Source organism: Odontesthes bonariensis, chromosome 17 (assembly GCF_027942865.1).
Source record: "Odontesthes bonariensis isolate fOdoBon6 chromosome 17, fOdoBon6.hap1, whole genome shotgun sequence".
NCBI classification, from domain to species: Eukaryota; Metazoa; Chordata; class Actinopteri; order Atheriniformes; family Atherinopsidae; genus Odontesthes; species Odontesthes bonariensis.
In genome coordinates, this window is record NC_134522.1 from 3,722,143 (window position 1) to 3,742,225 (window position 20,083).

The 20,083-nt window shown below is 43.2% G+C and overlaps 1 protein-coding gene across 1 annotated transcript in view; it reads right to left on the reverse strand.

Moving 5' to 3' along the window:
- The window catches only part of pals1a (protein associated with LIN7 1, MAGUK p55 family member a), a 39,895-nt gene continuing 19,812 nt past the window's right edge, over window positions 1–20,083 (reverse strand). The window contains exons 3-17 of the mRNA XM_075447539.1: window positions 19,884–20,061; window positions 18,142–18,242; window positions 16,983–17,090; window positions 15,460–15,537; window positions 13,858–13,998; window positions 10,630–10,791; window positions 10,440–10,517; window positions 10,179–10,362; window positions 8,287–8,358; window positions 8,047–8,118; window positions 6,427–6,594; window positions 6,268–6,357; window positions 4,215–4,327; window positions 3,959–4,069; window positions 1–3,876 (exon numbers count right to left, since the gene is read on the reverse strand). Of these exons, the coding sequence (XP_075303654.1) occupies window positions 3,700–3,876; window positions 3,959–4,069; window positions 4,215–4,327; window positions 6,268–6,357; window positions 6,427–6,594; window positions 8,047–8,118; window positions 8,287–8,358; window positions 10,179–10,362; window positions 10,440–10,517; window positions 10,630–10,791; window positions 13,858–13,998; window positions 15,460–15,537; window positions 16,983–17,090; window positions 18,142–18,242; window positions 19,884–20,061 (1,833 nt within the window). The 3' untranslated portion in view covers window positions 1–3,699. The remainder of the gene's footprint in view (window positions 3,877–3,958; window positions 4,070–4,214; window positions 4,328–6,267; window positions 6,358–6,426; window positions 6,595–8,046; window positions 8,119–8,286; window positions 8,359–10,178; window positions 10,363–10,439; window positions 10,518–10,629; window positions 10,792–13,857; window positions 13,999–15,459; window positions 15,538–16,982; window positions 17,091–18,141; window positions 18,243–19,883; window positions 20,062–20,083) is intronic.

The following is a 20,083-nucleotide window of genomic DNA, read 5'->3' on the forward strand; positions in this document are numbered from 1 at the left end:
TTTTCTATCAATCATCTATTTATTTATTCATCGTGAATATCAAAACAAAAAGCATTTTGTCTCAGGAAGAAGTGGCGTCTGAAGCGATATCGATTAGCTTTACATTCAATACAGTTAATCCCACTTAGCCCCGCCTCCCCCGTCCTCCTGGACCAATAGCGGGGAGGCTGGGAGGCGGGAGCAGTGAAACCTGCAATCCTATTGGTGCTTTAAGAACTTCTATGTTCAATATTACAAATATAATAAGGCTCTACACAGTAGTGACAGTGATGGTGTCGGGTCTACTTCAGGTCAGAGTAATACTTCACCGTCTTTTCAAAGACAGGCGCGCACACGCACACACACACACACACACACACACACACACACACACACACACACACACACACTAAATAATCAATGAGTGCTGATCAGAAACACGACAACGACAAAACTCAAACTTTTCTCAGCCTGCGAGTGTGATCAGACTCAGAAAGGAGGACGTCGAGTGCTGCGTCCTTAGTTTTAGTGTTCTGGTTCTGTGCCGGGCCGGGCCGGGCCGAGCCGGGCCGGGTCCAGCAGCTAAAGCACTGTGGTGGCGCGGGTCTGTTCCAATTAAAAAAAAAACCACGAATGTTTACACGAATTCTTTGTGTCATGATTAAAAATAAAATCAAAATGTTCGATTTGATCGCAGAATAAAACCAAAAGTAAAAAAAAAGTAGAAACATGTCTGTAAATCCAGGTCCACGTTTCAGCGCCGTTACTCTTTTTTAGAGGCGGGTTCCAGTTCTGGTTCGACAGTTAAAAACTGGTTCCCGCTCTCTTGCCGGTCCAGATTTCAGCAGAGCGACCAATCGGATCAAATCAACGCGCCGGCGTTTACAACCAGTCGTCGGGACAGAAAAAAACGGGCCAGTTTCCATCAAAAGAGCCTAAAAGCAACACGGTCTGAAAACTTAGAGGAACAAGACACGAAGAAACCCGGAGAAAAAAAAGAACGTCTTCGGGACTTCTTTTCTGAGGTTATGAGGTAAAACTCTTCTTCTGTGAAGGCGAAGAAGGCGAAAAATAGCTCAAAACTCTTCTTCTGTGAAGGCGAAGGCGAAAAATAGCTCAAAAACTCTTCTTCTGTGAAGGCGAAAAACAGCTCAAACTAGTGTAAAAAAAAAAAAAAAAAAAAGGTCGAAAAGTTGAGGAGGTTTCCTCAGATTTAGCAGTTTTCTATGCGACGGTGAAGAAGACGAACGTTGGAGTATCTGTTTCTATGTGCGAGAAACTGAGCTTTAACGTGAAGTTTGTCTCATTTTCCTCGAAATTGTAAGGTTTTAATATCACTCGTTAGTGTTTACGAACCGTTCGCTAGCTGCGTTCGCTAGCTACGTTCGCTAGCTGCGTTCGCTAGCTGCGTTCGCTAGCTGCGTTCGCTAGCTGCGTTCGTTAGCTGCGTTCGTTAGCTGCGTTCGTTAGCTGCGTTCGTCAGCTTTAAGCCACGTTTATAAATCCTGCTCATTTTCTGATTTATAAACACCGACAGCTGTTTGAAAGTGTTTTCACACTCAGAAGGCACGAAGAAATTCGAAGAAAAAAAATCTTCAGGACTTCTTTTCTGAGGTTATGAGGTAAAACTTCTTCTGTGAAGGCGAAAAACGGCTCAAACGAGAGTAAAAAAAGGTCGCAGAGTTGAGGAAGTTTCCTCAGATTTAGCAGTTTTCTATAAATCGGTGACGAAGACGAACGTTGAAGCATCTGTTTCTATGTGAGAGAAACTGAGCTTTAACGTGAAGTTTGTCTCATTTTCCTCGAAATTTTATGGTTTCAATATCACTCGTTAGTGTTTAGGAACCGTTCGCTAGCTGCGTTCGCTAGCTGCGTTCGCTAGCTGCGTTCGTTAGCTGCGTTCGTTAGCTGCGTTCGTTAGCTGCGTTCGTTAGCTGCGTTCGTCAGGTTTAAGCCACATTTATAAATCCTGCCCATTTTCTGATTTATAAACACCGACAGCCGTTTGAAAGTGTTTTCAGACTCAGAAGGCACGAAGAAATTCGAAGGAAAAAAAACGTCTTCAGGACTTCTTTTCTGAGGTTATGAGGTAAAACTTCTTCTGTGAAGGCGAAAAAAGGCTCAAATGAGAGTAAAAAAAGGTCGCGGAGTTGAGGAAGTTTCCTCATTTTAAGCAGTTTTCTATAAATCGTTACAAAGACGAACGTTGGAGCATCTTTTTCCATCGTGAGAGAACATTTATAAACACCGACGGTTGTTTGAAAGCGTTCAAACTCGGACTAAAGCTGCTGGAAATGAGACAAACTTCGTAACGGACCGACGATAATCGCGACAGGAGTGAAACATGGACGTCGTGTCGATGATACAAACGTGATAATATCTGATCTGATCTCAGCTGATCAAGTGAAAACATAAACAAATGCAAATAGTGTTGTTTTGAAAAAAAAAAAACTTTTTAAAGTGAAATTAAACCCCCCAAAACAAACAAACAAAAACCTAAGAAGCAAAATATTTTATCGTTATCAGGAAAAATCGTGCGGTGAGAAACAGAGATATTAATTACAGTGAAGAGGTGAGAACAAACCGGTTCTGACGTGGAACCAGAACCGGTTAAAGTCGGTTGCAAAGAGGTCAGAGACGATGGCGGCTGAGCTTTTCCCTGTCGGAGGAATCAACCGGAACGCCCCCTGAAGTTGATTCTAACGTCATATCGTTTAAATTCGGAATACATCGTTATTCATCAATAAAGGAGCAGGGAGCCAATCCTGATTGGTTTCCACCGTCCAACGCTCATCCGGGAGGTCGTTCCCAGCTCAGCGTTCGGACTTCTGTGGAAACGAGACGGTAAAAACATTCGTTTATTGTGTCCACAGTTCAACTGACATCAGGGCTGACGTTACCAAACGTCCGAGATTCTGAGGAAACAGAGTCTAACATCATCGGGACAGTTTGTAGGTGGAAAAGTTAATTTAGTGACGAAATGTGACGCGTTTTAAAGATAAAAGCTCAGGTCGGCCCAAAGATGAGCCGTAAAAAGCCTGAAATAACACACCCGAGGACAGTTTTACAGGTAAAATGAGAAGATTTTTTATGATTTCATCCGTCGAAATTACAAATTTAGTCTCTTTTTTTTGCCTAATAGATGTAATTTCAGGTCGGCCCAAAGATGAGCTGTTCTGAGCCTGAAATAAAGTGGAAACAGTAAAGTTTCAGGAAATATTCCCACAGAAGAAGATCAGATGCACTTTTATTTCCTTCTGGAAATGATGCTTGTAACTTCAGAGCTTCTCCACACACCTGAGGACAGTTTTACAGGTAAAATGGGAAGATTTAAAGCTTTTTGGAAATATTATGGATGCAAAAAAAAGTCAATTTCTTATGATTTTAGCTGTCGAAATTACAAATTTAATCTTTTTTTTTTGGCCTAATGGATGTAATTTCCTAAAAGAAAAAGGTTTATGTTGTGATATTTTAATTGTTCTGTAAGATTTAAGCTTTTATCTCATCATATTTGAGTTGTGCTTTAACAAAACAAAAACATTTTACGTCATGTGACATTTTAACGTAAAGTTACACGTTTACTGTTTGCCTAAAACTCTCCGATGATGTGAGGACTCCTCAGAAAACTTCCCAACATCAGCCCTGATGTGTCGTGACGCCGCTCGCCGTGTAAAAGCGCGTGTTGGCGGTCCAGTTTGCCAGACGTGCAGCGGCGTGTGCTCAGCGCAGCCAGGAGGAGGGCACCCACTGCGGTTCAGTGTCCAGTTTGTTGATGAGTCGTAGCAGCTCGCCGTACGCTTTGTCCTGATCCGTGTTGATGACCACGGCGTCGAACAGGTGGCCGCAGCTCTGCTCCATCTCCCGGGCTTTCTCGATGATGTCCCGCAACTCCTCCGGCTGCAACACAAACACGAACACGTCAGAGGTGTGAACCAGCTGGAGTCCAGCTGTGAGAGTGCGAACGAGGCCCGGCGGGAACCTTGGGGTTCTTGTTGTCTTTAGCCAGCAAAGCTCGAAGTCTTTCCTGCGATGGCGGCGCGATGAAGATGATGTAGGGCTTCAGGTCGGAGCTCCTCAGCACCTTCAGCGCCTGAACGCACAAACAAACACACGAAAGGTTCGTGAAGCCGTCCTGCCGTTCGGGGTCGGCGTCGGCTTTACGGGCGCCGGCTTTACGGGCGCCGGCTTTTACGGGCGCCGGCTTTACGGGCGCCGGCTTTACGGGCGCCACCCACCTGCGTGTGCAGACAGAGCACGCAGATTTTTCCAGTGTTGATGACCTGCCTCACGGAGTCGGTGCTGGTCCCGTAGAGGTTCTTCTCAAACTCACCGGACTCGATCAGCTTCCCTGAGACGGACAAAGCAGAAGACAAGGCAGAGCCTTCAGTTATCAGGCCCCTCTCTGTGGAACCAGCTGCCAGTTTGGGAGGCAGAGCCTTCAGTTATCAGGCCCCTCTCTGTGGGACCAGCTGCCAGTTTGGCTTCAGTTATCAGGGCCCTCTCTTTGGAACCCGCTGCCAGTTTGGGAGGCAGAGCCTTCAGTTATCAGGCCCCTCTCTGTGGAACCAGCTGCCAGTTTGGCTTCAGTTATCAGGGCCCTCTCTTTGGAACCCGCTGCCAGTTTGGGAGGCAGAGCCTTCAGTTATCAGGCCCCTCTCTGTGGAACCAGCTGCCAGTTTGGGAGGCAGAGCCTTCAGTTATCAGGCCCCTCTCTGTGGAACCAGCTGCCAGTTTGGGAGGCAGAGCCTTCAGTTATCAGGCCCCTCTCTGTGGAACCAGCTGCCAGTTTGGGAGGCAGAGCCTTCAGTTATCAGGGCCCTCTCTTTGGAACCAGCTGTCAGTTTGGGAGGCAGAGCCTTCAGTTATCAGGCCCCTCTCTGTGGAACCATCTGCCAGTTTGGGAGGCAGAGCCTTCAGTTATCAGGCCCCTCTCTGTGGAACCAGCTGCCAGTTTGGGTGGCAGAGCCTTCAGTTATCAGGCCCCTCTCTGTGGAACCAGCTGCCAGTTTGGGAGGCAGAGCCTTCAGTTATCAGGCCCCTCTCTGTGGAACCAGCTGCCAGTTTGGGAGGCAGAGCCTTCAGTTATCAGGCCCCTCTCTGTGGAACCAGCTGCCAGTTTAGGAGGCAGAGCCTTCAGTTATCGGGCCCCTCTTTATCTTTAAGATCAGGCTTAAAACTTTCCTTTCTGATAAAGCTTATAGTTAGGGATGGCTCAGGTGACCCTGAAACATCCCACAGTTAAGCTGCTATAGACCCAGACTGCTGGGGGAGCTCCCATGATGCATCCCTGGCCTGGTGTTACGGTGTTTGTTGTCCCCTCTTTGGGGATTGGATCAGAGAGAAGTTTGGATCCAATCTGTTGGTTTCATTAGCTTTGCTACTTTTTTTTTTTTTAAATTGATCTGTATGAATTGGACTAATTTGTAATCTAATTAACTTTATTTGATTGGATTCTGATTTTATTACAAAGAACTGGATCATATCTTTGAAATAAAGATGTGACAGTGAGGTAATAACCATGTAATTACCAAAGTAATAATTAGGTAATAACCTGGTAAAAACAACAGTGGCATTAAGCTCATAATAATGAGGTGATAGGATGATGTTTCCATAGTATTATCGTTTAAAGAGGTAAAAACTGGACTTTAATTTGTTTTAAGGTGACGCTAAAGAAACTAAACGTTTATTAACTTGTAAAACTCTGAGTACGGCACCTTAAAGTGGATTAAATTCACATTCCTGCCATCAGTCTACAATCTGTTTTGGGGAATTTAGTTGATAAATTGAAACTTGACTTAAGTTTTTTAAAGGTTTTAAAGGCTGAGGCACAACAGGGCTTTAATTATTTAATTATTTAATTATTTAGATGAGCAAACGTCTGAGTTTACTCAACAAACAAAAAGATTGTCGGATGTTTTTGCTCCCACAGCAGATCAGGATAAATATAGTCGAGCCTCCATCAAACTGTTTGTGGAGCTCAGTGGAAACATTAAAGAGATATAAAACTATTTGTAAAGGCTTTAGTGTTCCCAGCAAACAGCGAAACAACACAGGAGGCTTCAGGCGTCTCAGGCCCAGACTGAAACTCCTCTGACATCTGAGAGGAGACGAGACGAAGCTTGGCTTCCGGACAGGAAGGCGGGGATCAGGTGTCCGAACCCGGGCTGAATACCTCTGGAAATGAGAGCTTTCAGACGCTCCGTCAGCATGTTTGAGCTCTCCTCTTCTTCAGATTTACCTCTTTGGGTCGCGACCCGAGGAGGACGCCGACGTTTTAAAGAGTCTTACCAGCTGCCAGCTCCGCCTCGAAGGTCTGACGGGAAACGAAGTGGTAGTCCCGCCCACTCAGCTCGCCTTCTCGCCGACTCCGGGTCGTGTCTACGGATCAAAAGAAAATCAGAAACCGAAGTCGATCTGTCAAACGCGCGAGATCAGGCGCATCCTTACGAGGAACGGCGCCGGCGAAGCGCTCCGGTTGGCTGTTGAGGAGTCGCTGTCGCAGCTCCGCCTGCCCGCAGCCGGTTGGACCAATCAGTGCGATCGGCCGCTTCCTATTGGCCGGTTGGTGATACAGAGCCATCTCCTCATAGGTGAGAATTTCATCGTTGTCGAGATCTGGAGCGACGGAGAGGAGACAAAACGCGTTAAAGCTCGCTGAAACAATAATAATGATCATAAAGAATTCATTCAAAGTTTAAAAATAAAGTTTGATTTTATTGATTTTAAACGGTTAATATTATTTATTTTAAACAGTTAGATATTATTTATTTTAAACAGTTAATATTATTCATTTTAAACAGTTAATATTATTTATTTTAAACAGTTAATATTATTCATTTTAAACAGTTAATATTATTCATTTTAAACAGTTAGATATTATTCATTTTAAACAGTTAATATTATTCATTTTAAACAGATAATATTATTTATTTTAAACAGTTAATATTATTCATTTTAAACAGTTAGATATTATTCATTTTAAACAGTTAATATTATTCATTTTAAACAGTTAATATTATTCATTTTAAACAGTTAGATATTATTCATTTTAAACAGTTAATATTATTCATTTTAAACAGTTAGATATTATTAATTTTAAACAGTTAATATTATTCATTTTAAACAGTTAGATATTATTCATTTTAAACAGTTAGATATTATTGATTTTAAAGTTCGATTTTAAACAGTTAGATATTATTGATGAATATATTAAATAAAGTTCCCAAAAGATCTTGAATCAGAACATTTTTTAACCTTTATTTATACAACATAACATTGTCATAAACATAAAGAAACAAAGTTATCAACCCTGTTAAAGTGTAGATGAAGTGAATAAAAGGTGTTGGTTTGATTTTAACACACACACGCAGCTCTGGGGAGGAAGAATTAAAACTCAGCCGACTCCAAAGGTCAAAGATCTTTGTCGGGTAAATTATTACAAGCTGCTTACCGGCTAAACTTTGGCTTTTTACTGTGTTTGCCTTCAAAAAGCCGGAGCTGGGGGGGGGGGGGGGGGGGGTGTAGGGTTAGCATGCTAACTTTAACCCTTCAACACAAACAGAACGATGGCGTTCAGTGAAAGGTCAAAGAAACGAGTTTAAAGACCAAAAATAACATTTATTAAATCAGGACTTTCTTCTGTTCTCTGGAGCATTTTTTAGTTCCCCTTTGTTTGAAAGTTCCTCATCTAACGAGCCGTTCTGATTTTCATTCCTAAAGTACGTCACTCCTTAAGTTGACCCCGCCTCCTCTGCTAAGCCCCGCCCATTCACATCCCAGTGGATAAACTCTATCTGAGGCTAACGTTGCAGCAGAGTTAGCTAACGACTGTCACTGAGCTATATCAGCAGAAAGGAACATTTATGTGAACTAAAACAGAAGCGGATTCAATTATAAACTGAATTCTTCAGCTTCTTCCTGCAGTCGGTCTGTTTGTTCATGTAAATGTTCCTATTCTCATTAGTTTAGGACTATATTTGATTGTATTCTTTTCTTTTCCACCTCCAATAACAAAGTTTCTAGAAAGTGAAACCTTGGAAACCTGTGATGGAAACCCAACAGTCATACCATCATTCTTGTGGGCGTTGTACAGGAGCTTCTTTCTCTTCCTCTTGTTCTTCTTTGCACACCACAGCTTCCCTGTAAAACAAACACAACTTATCACCTACATTTCCTTCTCTGAATCAGCAGAAATGTAAAGTTACAGGTGACACCGGGTTACTATGAACCCCTTTACTGTACAGACATGAACAGAACTAACACCATAACAGGGTTATTTAACAGCTGTAAAGTCTGTTTGTGACTGACCCGACTTCTCAGGCTCCTTGTCTTCTTCTATGGTTTGTTTCATGGCTTCTCTCTGCTGCTGGAAACTCTTCCCTGTGGAGTAGAAACAAACGAGAATATGGCTGTGTTCGAAACCGCATACTTCCATACTGCATACTGCATACTCATCGATCAGACAGTATGCAGAGCGTTTACCCACAATGCATTTCGTTCCTGCCCGAGCCGAAATCAGCCGGCCTGAAGCTGATTTCTCTTAAGCTCTAAACTCTGTAAACTTTAGCAACATTTGAAACATTTTCAGGTGAGAAAGTAGTCGTTTAGATCCCCAACGTGTTGAAAACCTGACAAAATACCGGCTGTTTACAATTTTGTTCCCACGAATTCGGCGCTACTAAAGCTAGCCGCAGTGAGCAACGCACTTCCGGTTATTTTCACAAAATAAAATACCCGTTGCCTTTTATCATAGGGAAAGCCATTACCATACAATTGGTGCTTTTGTTTTGAAAACAGGAAGTGAACCTACCCTCGTTGTAGCTAGCTTGAAACTGCCGTTTTGACAGGAAATGACGATCGGCGACGTCACGTTACGTTGCATCTTGGGTAGTTTGAGTATGAGTAGTAACCTCATGATGCATACCCAACATTTAGGAGAATCTAGTATGCATCCGGGAACTTCTTGCTTACTCAAACTCGCATACTAACTCAAAAAGTTAGTAGGAGTAGTAGGAGAAGTATGCGGTTTCGAACACAGTCTATGTGGTCAGAGCTGCCTCTTGGACTTCGCCTGACACGCCCTCACATTGAAACAAAATCTCTCTGAGTTTAAGTCACAGAGTAAAGGACCGCAGCTTGATTTTTCTCAGATTATTTCCCATCATGCACCTGGTGGCTATTCTTAACAACGATGAAGTCGACCGATAAGCAGCTTTTAGCCACAGCTGCGTTTTTAAGTGCAGGTGAAACATAGCAGAAAAGTTCATGCTGTTTCCATATTATAGTTAGTTTCTCGATCCAACTGAACCGTATGTTGTAATTTAGCCAATAATCCGATCCTTTCAGTGCCATGTGACCCCACTGAGTGTTGCTTCACTCTGAACTGCAGAGCTCAACACATGATTTAACAGTGGAAGAAGTTAACATTAAAAACGGTACCTGGTATAGTTATCCAGTTCAAAGTTGTACATCGCCAGCCACCCTCTCACACATGTTTTGGTCTTGTTCGAAATTAGACAACTTCTGGCAGTCGGTATTTAAAACGTTTTCAGATGTTTTGCGAATACCTGTAGAGCCTTCTGCCATTACAGCCATATTTGGAACAACTCCTTATGACGCTCAACTAAATCACAAGACGAAGAGCACGATAGCCTTTGCAACTCTCATAGCCAGGCGACTGATGCTGTTTAAGTGGAAGGAGACACTTCCCCCAACCTTTAAAATGTGGATCAACGACCTTCTGCACCATTTGGTATTAGAGAAGATTCGTTATTCCACAAAAGGGTGTATTCAAAAATTTTATTCTATATGTGAACCATTTTTGAGTCGTATAAAAAAATTAGATGTCTGATTTTGGTGGTGTTGTATGTGATGGATCCTGAACTGGAATGATCTGGAATTTATAAGGATTATTTTTTGTTTAATTATTTATTTATTTATTTTTCTTTAATTATTATTTAATTAATTTATATACTTTTTTTTTTTTTTTTTTTTTTTATTTAATTACAATATGGTTTTCTGTTTTTTTGTAAATGGACGATGGTACGGGGCTATTGTTGCAGGGATGGGGCTCTGTTGGAGCGAGGGGGGGTGATGTTTATATCTGTAATGTTTGTAACCATCTGGATTTACGTACTCTGTACAATATCAATGCATAAACATCAATAAAAAGACTTGGAGCAACAAAAAAAAAACGGTACCTGGGACGAGTCCAGCCAGCGGCTGGTTATCCTCGTCTCCGTCCCTGTACGCCTGCCACCAGTTGGGGTCTGCCTGGCTGATAATGTGGAGAATATCTCCTTTCTGGAAAGATAAGCCCAGCTCCCTGCACGGCACGTACGGGTCATCAGAAGGGTCGTAGTCAAAGTGTGCCTTCACGTGGACCTGGAGACGACAAACAGAAGGCAGAATCAGGCCCGGATGTTTCCCTGACGTGCTCAGGCGGCGGCGGCGGCACTTACCACGGACTCTTTGACGGGAGGAGGTTTGCTCTGAGCGCTGGGTATTAGCATGAAGGTCAGGAGGCCGTGCATGTCCGCCTGTCACAAACAAACACCCACAGAATGTAGCAGCACAGTTTCACTGTGACTTTATTCTCCACATCCGAACGCTGCTCCTCAGAGAACTGTGCGAAACGCTGAATAAACTCACTAAGATGTCAAAGACTTGGTTGACGTCCTTCCCTCTGATCTCGATGCCGTTGATCTCCAATATTTCGTCTCCTTCTGAGAGAAGCCCGCTGCGTTCGGCCGCCCCGCCGCGAACGATGCGACTGATCACCACGCTTTCCATTTCGTTGCGAACCGTCGCTCCCTGCAGATCAGAGAGATATACAGCGACATGATGGAGTTTAGTTCATTCATCATCCTCAGGGTGGAGGACCGAGCAGTCAGAGGACAAAGCTGCAACAAGTGTCATTCTGAGCGGTTTTCTCCAAGAAAAGACCAAAAAGAAGGAAAGAAATAAGAAGACAAAGGAAATAACCAACATGTGACTCGTGTTCTGGTGCCATAAAAGACAAATATTAACCCTTTAGATGCCAATTTGAACATTTTAGCCCAAATTTTAAGCCTTTAGGTGCCAGTATTTTCAAAATATGGAATGCAAAGTGGAATTATTGAGTAGGGATAATTATGGTCTTGGATATGTCAATGATCAGCAACAACATTGATCCCGAAAATATACTATTTTAAAAAAAATTAAGCCTTTAAATACTAGTGTATATGAGGTAAACACCAATTTCTGTTAAAAAACACACAATAACTGCTGTATTTTCAATGTATGCAATGCAAAGTGAAATATTCTATGGGGGATTATTAGGTCTGGGATATGTCATTGATGAGCTACAACATCAGTTTTTACAGCTTTTTAGTTTTTCTGCAATGGCAGATTACAGAGACGGCTCCCATAGACATCCATTATATCCTTGACCCACCAGTGGGACGTCCAGGTTAAACTAAATGTGGTGTAATGTGAGTCTGACCCACCAGTGGGACGTCCAGGTTAAACTAAATGTGGTGTAATGTGAGTCTGACCCACCAGTGGGACGTCCAGGTTAAACTAAATGTGGTGTAATGTGTGTCTGACCCACCAGTGGGACGTCCAGGTTACACTAAATGTGGTGTAATGTGAGTCTGACCCACCAGTGGGACGTCCAGGTTAGACTAAATGTGGTGTAATGTGAGTCTGACCCACCAGTGGGACGTCCAGGTTAGACTAAATGTGGTGTAATGTGAGTCTGACCCACCAGTGGGACGTCCAGGTTAGACTAAATGTGGTGTAATGTGTGTCTGACCCACCAGTGGGACGTCCAGGTTAGACTAAATGTGGTGTAATGTGTGTTTGACCCACCAGTGGGACGTCCAGGTTAGACTAAATGTGGTGTAATGTGAGTCTGACCCACCAGTGGGACGTCCAGGTTAGACTAAATGTGGTGTAATGTGTGTTTGACCCACCAGTGGGACGTCCAGGTTAAACTAAATGTGGTGTAATGTGTGTCTGACCCACCAGTGGGACGTCCAGGTTAGACTAAATGTGGTGTAATGTGAGTCTGACCCACCAGTGGGACGTCCAGGTTAGACTAAATGTGGTGTAATGTGTGTTTGACCCACCAGTGGGACGTCCAGGTTAGACTAAATGTGGTGTAATGTGAGTCTGACCCACCAGTGGGACATCCAGGTTAGACTAAATGTGGTGTAATGTGAGTCTGACCCACCAGTGGGACGTCCAGGTTAGACTAAATGTGGTGTAATGTGAGTCTGACCCACCAGTGGGACGTCCAGGTTAGACTAAATGTGGTGTAATGTGAGTCTGACCCACCAGTGGGACGTCCAGGTTAGACTAAATGTGGTGTAATGTGTGTTTGACCCACCAGTGGGACGTCCAGGTTAAACTAAATGTGGTGTAATGTGTGTCTGACCCACCAGTGGGACGTCCAGGTTAGACTAAATGTGGTGTAATGTGAGTCTGACCCACCAGTGGGACGTCCAGGTTAGACTAAATGTGGTGTAATGTGTGTTTGACCCACCAGTGGGACGTCCAGGTTAGACTAAATGTGGTGTAATGTGAGTCTGACCCACCAGTGGGACATCCAGGTTAGACTAAATGTGGTGTAATGTGAGTCTGACCCACCAGTGGGACATCCAGGTTAGACTAAATGTGGTGTAATGTGAGTCTGACCCACCAGTGGGACGTCCAGGTTAGACTAAATGTGGTGTAATGTGAGTCTGACCCACCAGTGGGACGTCCAGGTTAGACTAAATGTGGTGTAATGTGTGTCTGACCCACCAGTGGGACGTCCAGGTTAGACTAAATGTGGTGTAATGTGTGTCTGACCCACCAGTGGGACGTCCAGGTTAGAGTAAATGTGGTGTAATGTGTGTCTGACCCACCAGTGGGACGTCCAGGTTAAACTAAATGTGGTGTAATGTGAGTCTGACCCACCAGTGGGACGTCCAGGTTAGACTAAATGTGGTGTAATGTGTGTCTGACCCACCAGTGGGACGTCCAGGTTAGACTAAATGTGGTGTAATGTGTGTCTGACCCACCAGTGGGACGTCCAGGTTAGAGTAAATGTGGTGTAATGTGTGTCTGACCCACCAGTGGGACGTCCAGGTTAAACTAAATGTGGTGTAATGTGTGTTTGACCCACCAGTGGGACGTCCAGGTTAGACTAAATGTGGTGTAATGTGTGTCTGACCCACCAGTGGGACGTCCAGGTTAGACTAAATGTGGTGTAATGTGTGTCTGACCCACCAGTGGGACGTCCAGGTTAGACTAAATGTGGTGTAATGTGTGTTTGACCCACCAGTGGGACGTCCAGGTTAGACTAAATGTGGTGTAATGTGAGTCTGACCCACCAGTGGGACATCCAGGTTAGACTAAATGTGGTGTAATGTGTGTCTGACCCACCAGTGGGACGTCCAGGTTAGACTAAATGTGGTGTAATGTGTGTTTGACCCACCAGTGGGACGTCCAGGTTAGACTAAATGTGGTGTAATGTGTGTCTGACCCACCAGTGGGACGTCCAGGTTAGACTAAATGTGGTGTAATGTGTGTCTGACCCACCAGTGGGACGTCCAGGTTAGACTAAATGTGGTGTAATGTGTGTTTGACCCACCAGTGGGACGTCCAGGTTAGACTAAATGTGGTGTAATGTGTGTCTGACCCACCAGTGGGACGTCCAGGTTAGACTAAATGTGGTGTAATGTGAGTCTGACCCACCAGTGGGACGTCCAGGTTAGACTAAATGTGGTGTAATGTGTGTCTGACCCACCAGTGGGACGTCCAGGTTAAACTAAATGTGGTGTAATGTGTGTCTGACCCACCAGTGGGACGTCCAGGTTAGACTAAATGTGGTGTAATGTGTGTCTGACCCACCAGTGGGACGTCCCGAGCCTTCTCGATACGAACTATCTTGACGGTCTCTCCTCCCCACTGGGTCAGAGTCTCTCCTTCGGCGGGCAGCGTCTCCGGCTGCATCTCTCGCTCTGCGATGGCGTCGTGGGCCAGAAGCAGCGACTGCAAAACAACTCGGACTCAAGATTCAAGACTCAGGACTCAAGACTCAGACTGAGGCTCAGACTCAACTTAATGCTGACAGTTATGGTACGATGTGGGTTTTCTATCCGAGACGTTTAGAGCCTCTTTGTCTGCTGTTTTAATGTGTCACACACCTGAATGTGTGTGTGTGTGTGTGTGTGTGTATATACCTGAATGTGTGTGTGTGTGTGTGTGTGTATACCTGAATGTGTGTATGTGTGTGTGTGTATACCTGAATGTGTGTGTGTGTGTGTGTGTGTGTGTGTGTATACCTGAATGTGTGTGTGTGTGTGTGTGTGTGTGTGTGTGTGTGTGTATACCTGAATGTGTGTATGTGTGTGTGTGTGTGTGTATACCTGAATGTGTGTGTGTGTGTGTGTGTGTATACTTTAATGTGTGTGTGTGTTTATACCTGAATGTGTGTGTATACCTGAATGTGTGTGTATGTGTGTTTATACCTGAATGTGTGCGTATACCTGAATGTGTGTGTATACCTGAATGTGTGTGTATACCTGAATGTGTGTGTATGTGTGTTTATACCTGAATGTGTGTGTATACCTGAATGTGTGTGTATACCTGAATGTGTGTGTATACCTGAATGTGTGTGTATGTGTGTTTATACCTGAATGTGTGCGTATACCTGAATGTGTGTGTATACCTGAATGTGTGTGTATACCTGAATGTGTGTGTATGTGTGTGTATACCTGAATGTGTGTGTATACCTGAATGTGTGTGTATACCTGAATGTGTGTGTGTACACCTGAATGTGTGTGTGTACACCTGAATGTGTGTGTGTATACCTGAATGTGTGTGTATGTGTGTTTATACCTGAATGTGTGTGTATACCTGAATGTGGGTGTATACCTGAATGTGTGTGTATACCTGAATGTGTGTGTGTGTTTATACCTGAATGTGTGTGTATACCTGAATGTGTGTGTATGTGTGTTTATACCTGAATGTGTGTGTATACCTGAATGTGTGTGTATACCTGAATGTGTGTGTATACCTGAATGTGTGTGTGTGTTTATACCTGAATGTGTGTGTATACCTGAATGTGTGTGTGTGTTTATACCTGAATGTGTGTGTATACCTGAATGTGTGTGTGTATACCTGAATGTGTGTGTATACCTGAATGTGGGTGTATACCTGAATGTGTGTGTGTGTTTATACCTGAATGTGTGTGTATACCTGAATGTGTGTGTGTGTTTATACCTGAATGTGTGTGTATACCTGAATGTGTGTGTATGTGTGTTTATACCTGAATGTGTGTGTATACCTGAATGTGTGTGTATACCTGAATGTGTGTGTATATACCTGAATGTGTGTGTGTGTTTATACCTGAATGTGTGTGTATGTGTGTTTATACCTGTATGTGTGTGTATACCTGAATGTGTGTGTGTGTGTGTGTGTGTGTGTGTGTGTGTGTGTGTGTGTTTATACCTGAATGTTTGTGTCAGACAGCAGGGTTTGGAGTTCGAGTTCGTCTTTACTCTGACTCGACTGTGTGAGAGTCCTGACCTGAAACCACGGGAGAAACAGATGTTAGTTTATAACACCAGCACCAGCACATCTTTTAGGGCGACTTTTCTGGTTTAACTTCTCACTCTAAATAAATCCTTCAAAGTGAGCGATAAAATCTTCAAAGTGAGCAAGAAAATCTTAAATAAAGAGCCTGGATGAGCTTTTCCAGCTCCTTTATAAGATCTTCCTTTAGGGAAATAACTTTAAATTATTATTAAAATGATAAACTTTAAATTATTATCATTCATTTAAAGTTGGTTTTCATATCTAATTGTTATTTTGTTTGGAATATATTGAATTACTTCTGTATAATTTCTCTTACGTCGTATTGATCGATTTATATCCTCAAAGTTATTAATTTCTTTATCTTAAACCGTGCATTTTTAATCCAATTTTTGTATTTTTTTAAAAAATGTTTATTTATAGATGGAAATAAATGGGTTTGAGGGAATAAACAAGAGTAGAAAACACAAAGGGAAAATAATAAAGAAGTAAATCGATCTATAAATGAAAAAGAAATACAAAAATTTAAGTAAAAATATCAAAATAAAATGAAGAAATGAACTATTTGGATTTTTAAATAGATGAGTATGACGTAAAGGAAAGTAATATAGAAATAAATACAGAAGTAACGAATAAAAAAAGAAAGAAATGAAAAATATTCAAAATAAAAGAAGAAATAAAACTGAAAACTGAGTGAATAAATAAGTAAATAATTACAACCAACTTAAATGGATGGAGTTTAAAATTAAAGGGAAAAAAATGTTTTTATACGATAAGCTTGACATGAACTACTTTTAATATTTAGTTTTAGGAGCATTTATCATCATAAAATCTGTTGTTAAAGGTGGATTTTTATTGAAAAAGAGTCTTTTAAATTCAAAGAGGATAACGTGTTTAAAGGTGTCACCATCAGCACCTGGATGAGTGTCAGATGGAGAGAAGATGTTAAAAATAATCCTGTTTTTATCTCCCGCTTCTGTTCCAGTCCATTAACAACGACAAAGGGAAGCGTTTCTCTGAGAGCAGCGTGAACGGGAGCTCGTCTTCGGAAGCCGAGCGCAGGGCAGGGGGCGTCGAAAGGCAACACGGAGCAGAAATAATGTGTTGCTCTTAATGAGATTCCACTGAAATGAGCCATGAAAGGTCCCGACAGCTCTGGGGCGGAAAAGTAAATCATAAGAGCATCACGGGCGTTGGATTCTCTTTAAAACTGCTCATAAAACCGAGCTCAAATCCAACTCCACGGAGGCTTTCCGCTGTTTTTGGTGTATTTCTGTGAGTGGTTGTGTGTTTGGGGTTCAGCTCTAATTGACGCCGAACAGAGCCGCTCTGTCTCAGCTCGTTATTTAACTCTCGCTGACCTCAGCTGTCACTGCCGGTTTGTGGACGCCAGCGAGGGAAGTGAACATGCCGGATGAAAGAGATGTGGATGCGTTTACCTCCATGGCCAGCAGGAGCGCCTGTTGCGTGTGTGGGTACGGAGGAGAGGGGCGGTGCATGTTGGATGCCACCGCATTGTGGACCTTCAGCGCCGACTGGAAGTCAGACTAACAGAGGGAGGAAAGAGAATCAAACCCAAAAAAAACGTAACTTCCACCATGAAAACAGACCCAGAAGCACCGTGAAAACACATTTCAAACACAGGCACTTCCTCCACACCTTCCAGATGTGGTCAGTCTGCCTGAACATCTGGATTCATGAGTTAAAAACAGAGAAAGAGAAGCTTTAAACCCACTCAGCTGGACTCAACTCAAGGTCCAGACATTAGATTTTGTGTGTTTTAATATCTCATTAAAGGGATAGTTCGCCTCTTTTGACATGAAGCTGTGTAACATCCCATATCAGCAGCATCATTTCTGAACATCTTCTTACCCCCTGCTGCGTCCTGTGAGCAGAGTTCCAGCCTCGTTTTGGTGTTGATGAAGGTAGTCCGGCTAGTTGGCTGGGGTTTAAAAAATAAAGCGTTTTGCTTCTCAAAACAATATGCGTTCAACAGAGTAATACATTTGCATCACAAAATCGTTCTCCAGGAAAAAGTCAGACCTCACAATCTCTTGGTCCTATTTTCTCTCCCTTCATTACTCTGTTGAACGCATATTGTTTTGAGAAGCAAACAGGACCATCTAACGCCACCGGTTCTGACCAATGGGGAGAAGTCTGAGGGTCCGAGTAGAAAATATCAGACCAGAGACCAGAGAATGGATCCCGTTGGAGAGGCTGACCACTTCTAAAGGTTCGGTCAATATTTGGAGGGGAGTTTAATCACTGCTTTGTTGGTTTGAAACGAGGTGATTCACCACCGACCTGAGGGGAACCGAATGGACAGAGAGTGACAACAGTTGCTCGTTTGGGGAAGTTAAACAGAAATCCAGCAATGGAGCAGCAGGTTTATGGTTCTACTTTACTGAACAGGTGTGGCTTGTGTGGAAGGGCTGCAGGAGAAAGCCTCTTCTCTCTAAAAAGAACATGGCAGCACAGCTTAGGTTTGCAAAGCTGCATCTGAACAAACCACAAGACTTCTGGAACAATGTGCTTTGGACAGACCAGACCAAAGCGGAGATGTTTGCTCAGAATGCACCCGAGGATGTTTCCCGTTACCTTGTTCAGCAGAGCGAGGACCAGCTCCACGTCATTCTGACTCTGCTGGTCGGACAGGCAGCCCCGAACCTGCTTCAGCGACAGCAGCAACTCCTCCAACTCTGCGGAAACAAGCACCAAGGGACAACTTTACACCAAAGGCAAGAGAACGCGTTCAAACTAGGGCTGGGCGCGTTAACTCGTTATTTATTTAACGCAGATTCATATTTTATCGCGCATTAATGCAAGTTTTATTCTTATTTAATTAAAAAAAATAATTAATAATAAGTCCCGTGGTGTTCATGGTGTCTCCTGATTGGTGGCGTTTCAGACTCTTGAGGTCATGTGACAACCTTGTGTTATTAATCATGTGACTCCTTAAGGTAAATTTATTTAGGGGCTTAATAGGAGGGGAATACATATTTATGAGTCATTTTAATCTTTTCTTCTTTTTAAAACAACTTTTTTGTTGACTTTTTACATAAAATTCCTCAAAATTACATTTTAATGACATGTTTTAACAAAAATAAAAATAAAAACGAAAAGGGGGGGTGAATAAATTTGCCAGCCACTGTACCGTATCCCACATTGCATCATGAAAAGTTGTGTAAAGATTAGGGCTGAGCGAGTTAACTCGTTAATTATTTAAGGCCGATAAATATTTTATCGCGCATTAATGCAGGTTTTAGTTTGTTTGTTTTTTAAAAAATTTTGGGCTTTTGTCCCTTTAATGGATGGGAAAGTTCAGAGACAGGAAGCAGGAGGCAGAGAGAGGGGGAACGACACGCAGCACAGGGCCGTCCGATACGGGACTCGAACCGGGGCCAGCTGCACCCACTACGCCACGTACCACCCCCGTTTTATTATATTTTTTTATTAAAGTCTGTTGCTCACAGGCTTTTATTCTGTAAAAGGCTGTTGCTCACAGGCTTTTATTTTGTAAAAGTCTGTTGCTCACAGGCTTTTATTTTGTAAAAGTCTGTTGCTCACAGGCTTTTATTCTGTAAAAGTCTGCTGCTGTCTGCTGTGGAACAGGAAAAGAAAGTAATCGGCGGATCCACCAAACATGGAGAAGGGTACGGAACTTTTACTCGGCCATTTTCATTTTAAAGTTCTTCCAGACGGCGGAGTCGACAGAACCAAAGTCATCTGTAAACACTGCCAAGTTGAATATCTTCTCAGCGTAGTAGTTCCAGTCTAAAATATCACTTAAAGGCAAAACACACAACTGATAGCAGCAAGTCATTCAAGGAAACAGACAGTGGAGCGAGGCTTCTACATAAAAACTACAGAAAGATGCTGATGTTAAAAGTGTGTTTGCACAACAAATGTTATGGCACTTTCATTCATATGGCAGCACATTTAAAATAAAGCTAAATGCTAAAAGCTATACACTACTTTTGGATTCTGCGTACAAATGCGATTAATCGTGATTAATCAGGGAAATCATGCGATTAATTAGATTAAACATTTTAATCGTTGCCCAGCCCTAGCTCAAACCTTAAAAGTCTGACTTGTTTCAGACTTGGTTCATCAGGATTCAGCTCCAGGAGGAGCGTGCTTCTGACAAACAAACTTTTAATTAAGTCGTCCTCTCCAGCCTCTCTTTGCTGCCCTCCCTCCCTGAGGAATTCCCTCCCTAGCAGCAGACATTCCTCTTCTCCTCCTTTAGCTGTTTACTGTTTTCACACCTTTCCCGCCTCCTTCCTCTTGCAGATTATCACAGAAACAACCTGCTGTTGCACAAACTGTGATTTTTTTACCCAGAGAAACGTGCGTCTGCTGGCTGCCGAGCGCCGCCTGCTGCGGTGTGAGTGCGTCCTGAAGGAATGTGGGGTTGTCGATCCCGATGTGGGGATTCTGGGAGAGCTTCCTGAGTCGGAGCGAGGCGTTCAGATCCAGCTGCCGACCCTCTTCCTCCCTGCGACGCCGAAGGTCCTCCTAACACACGCAGGAGGAAGGA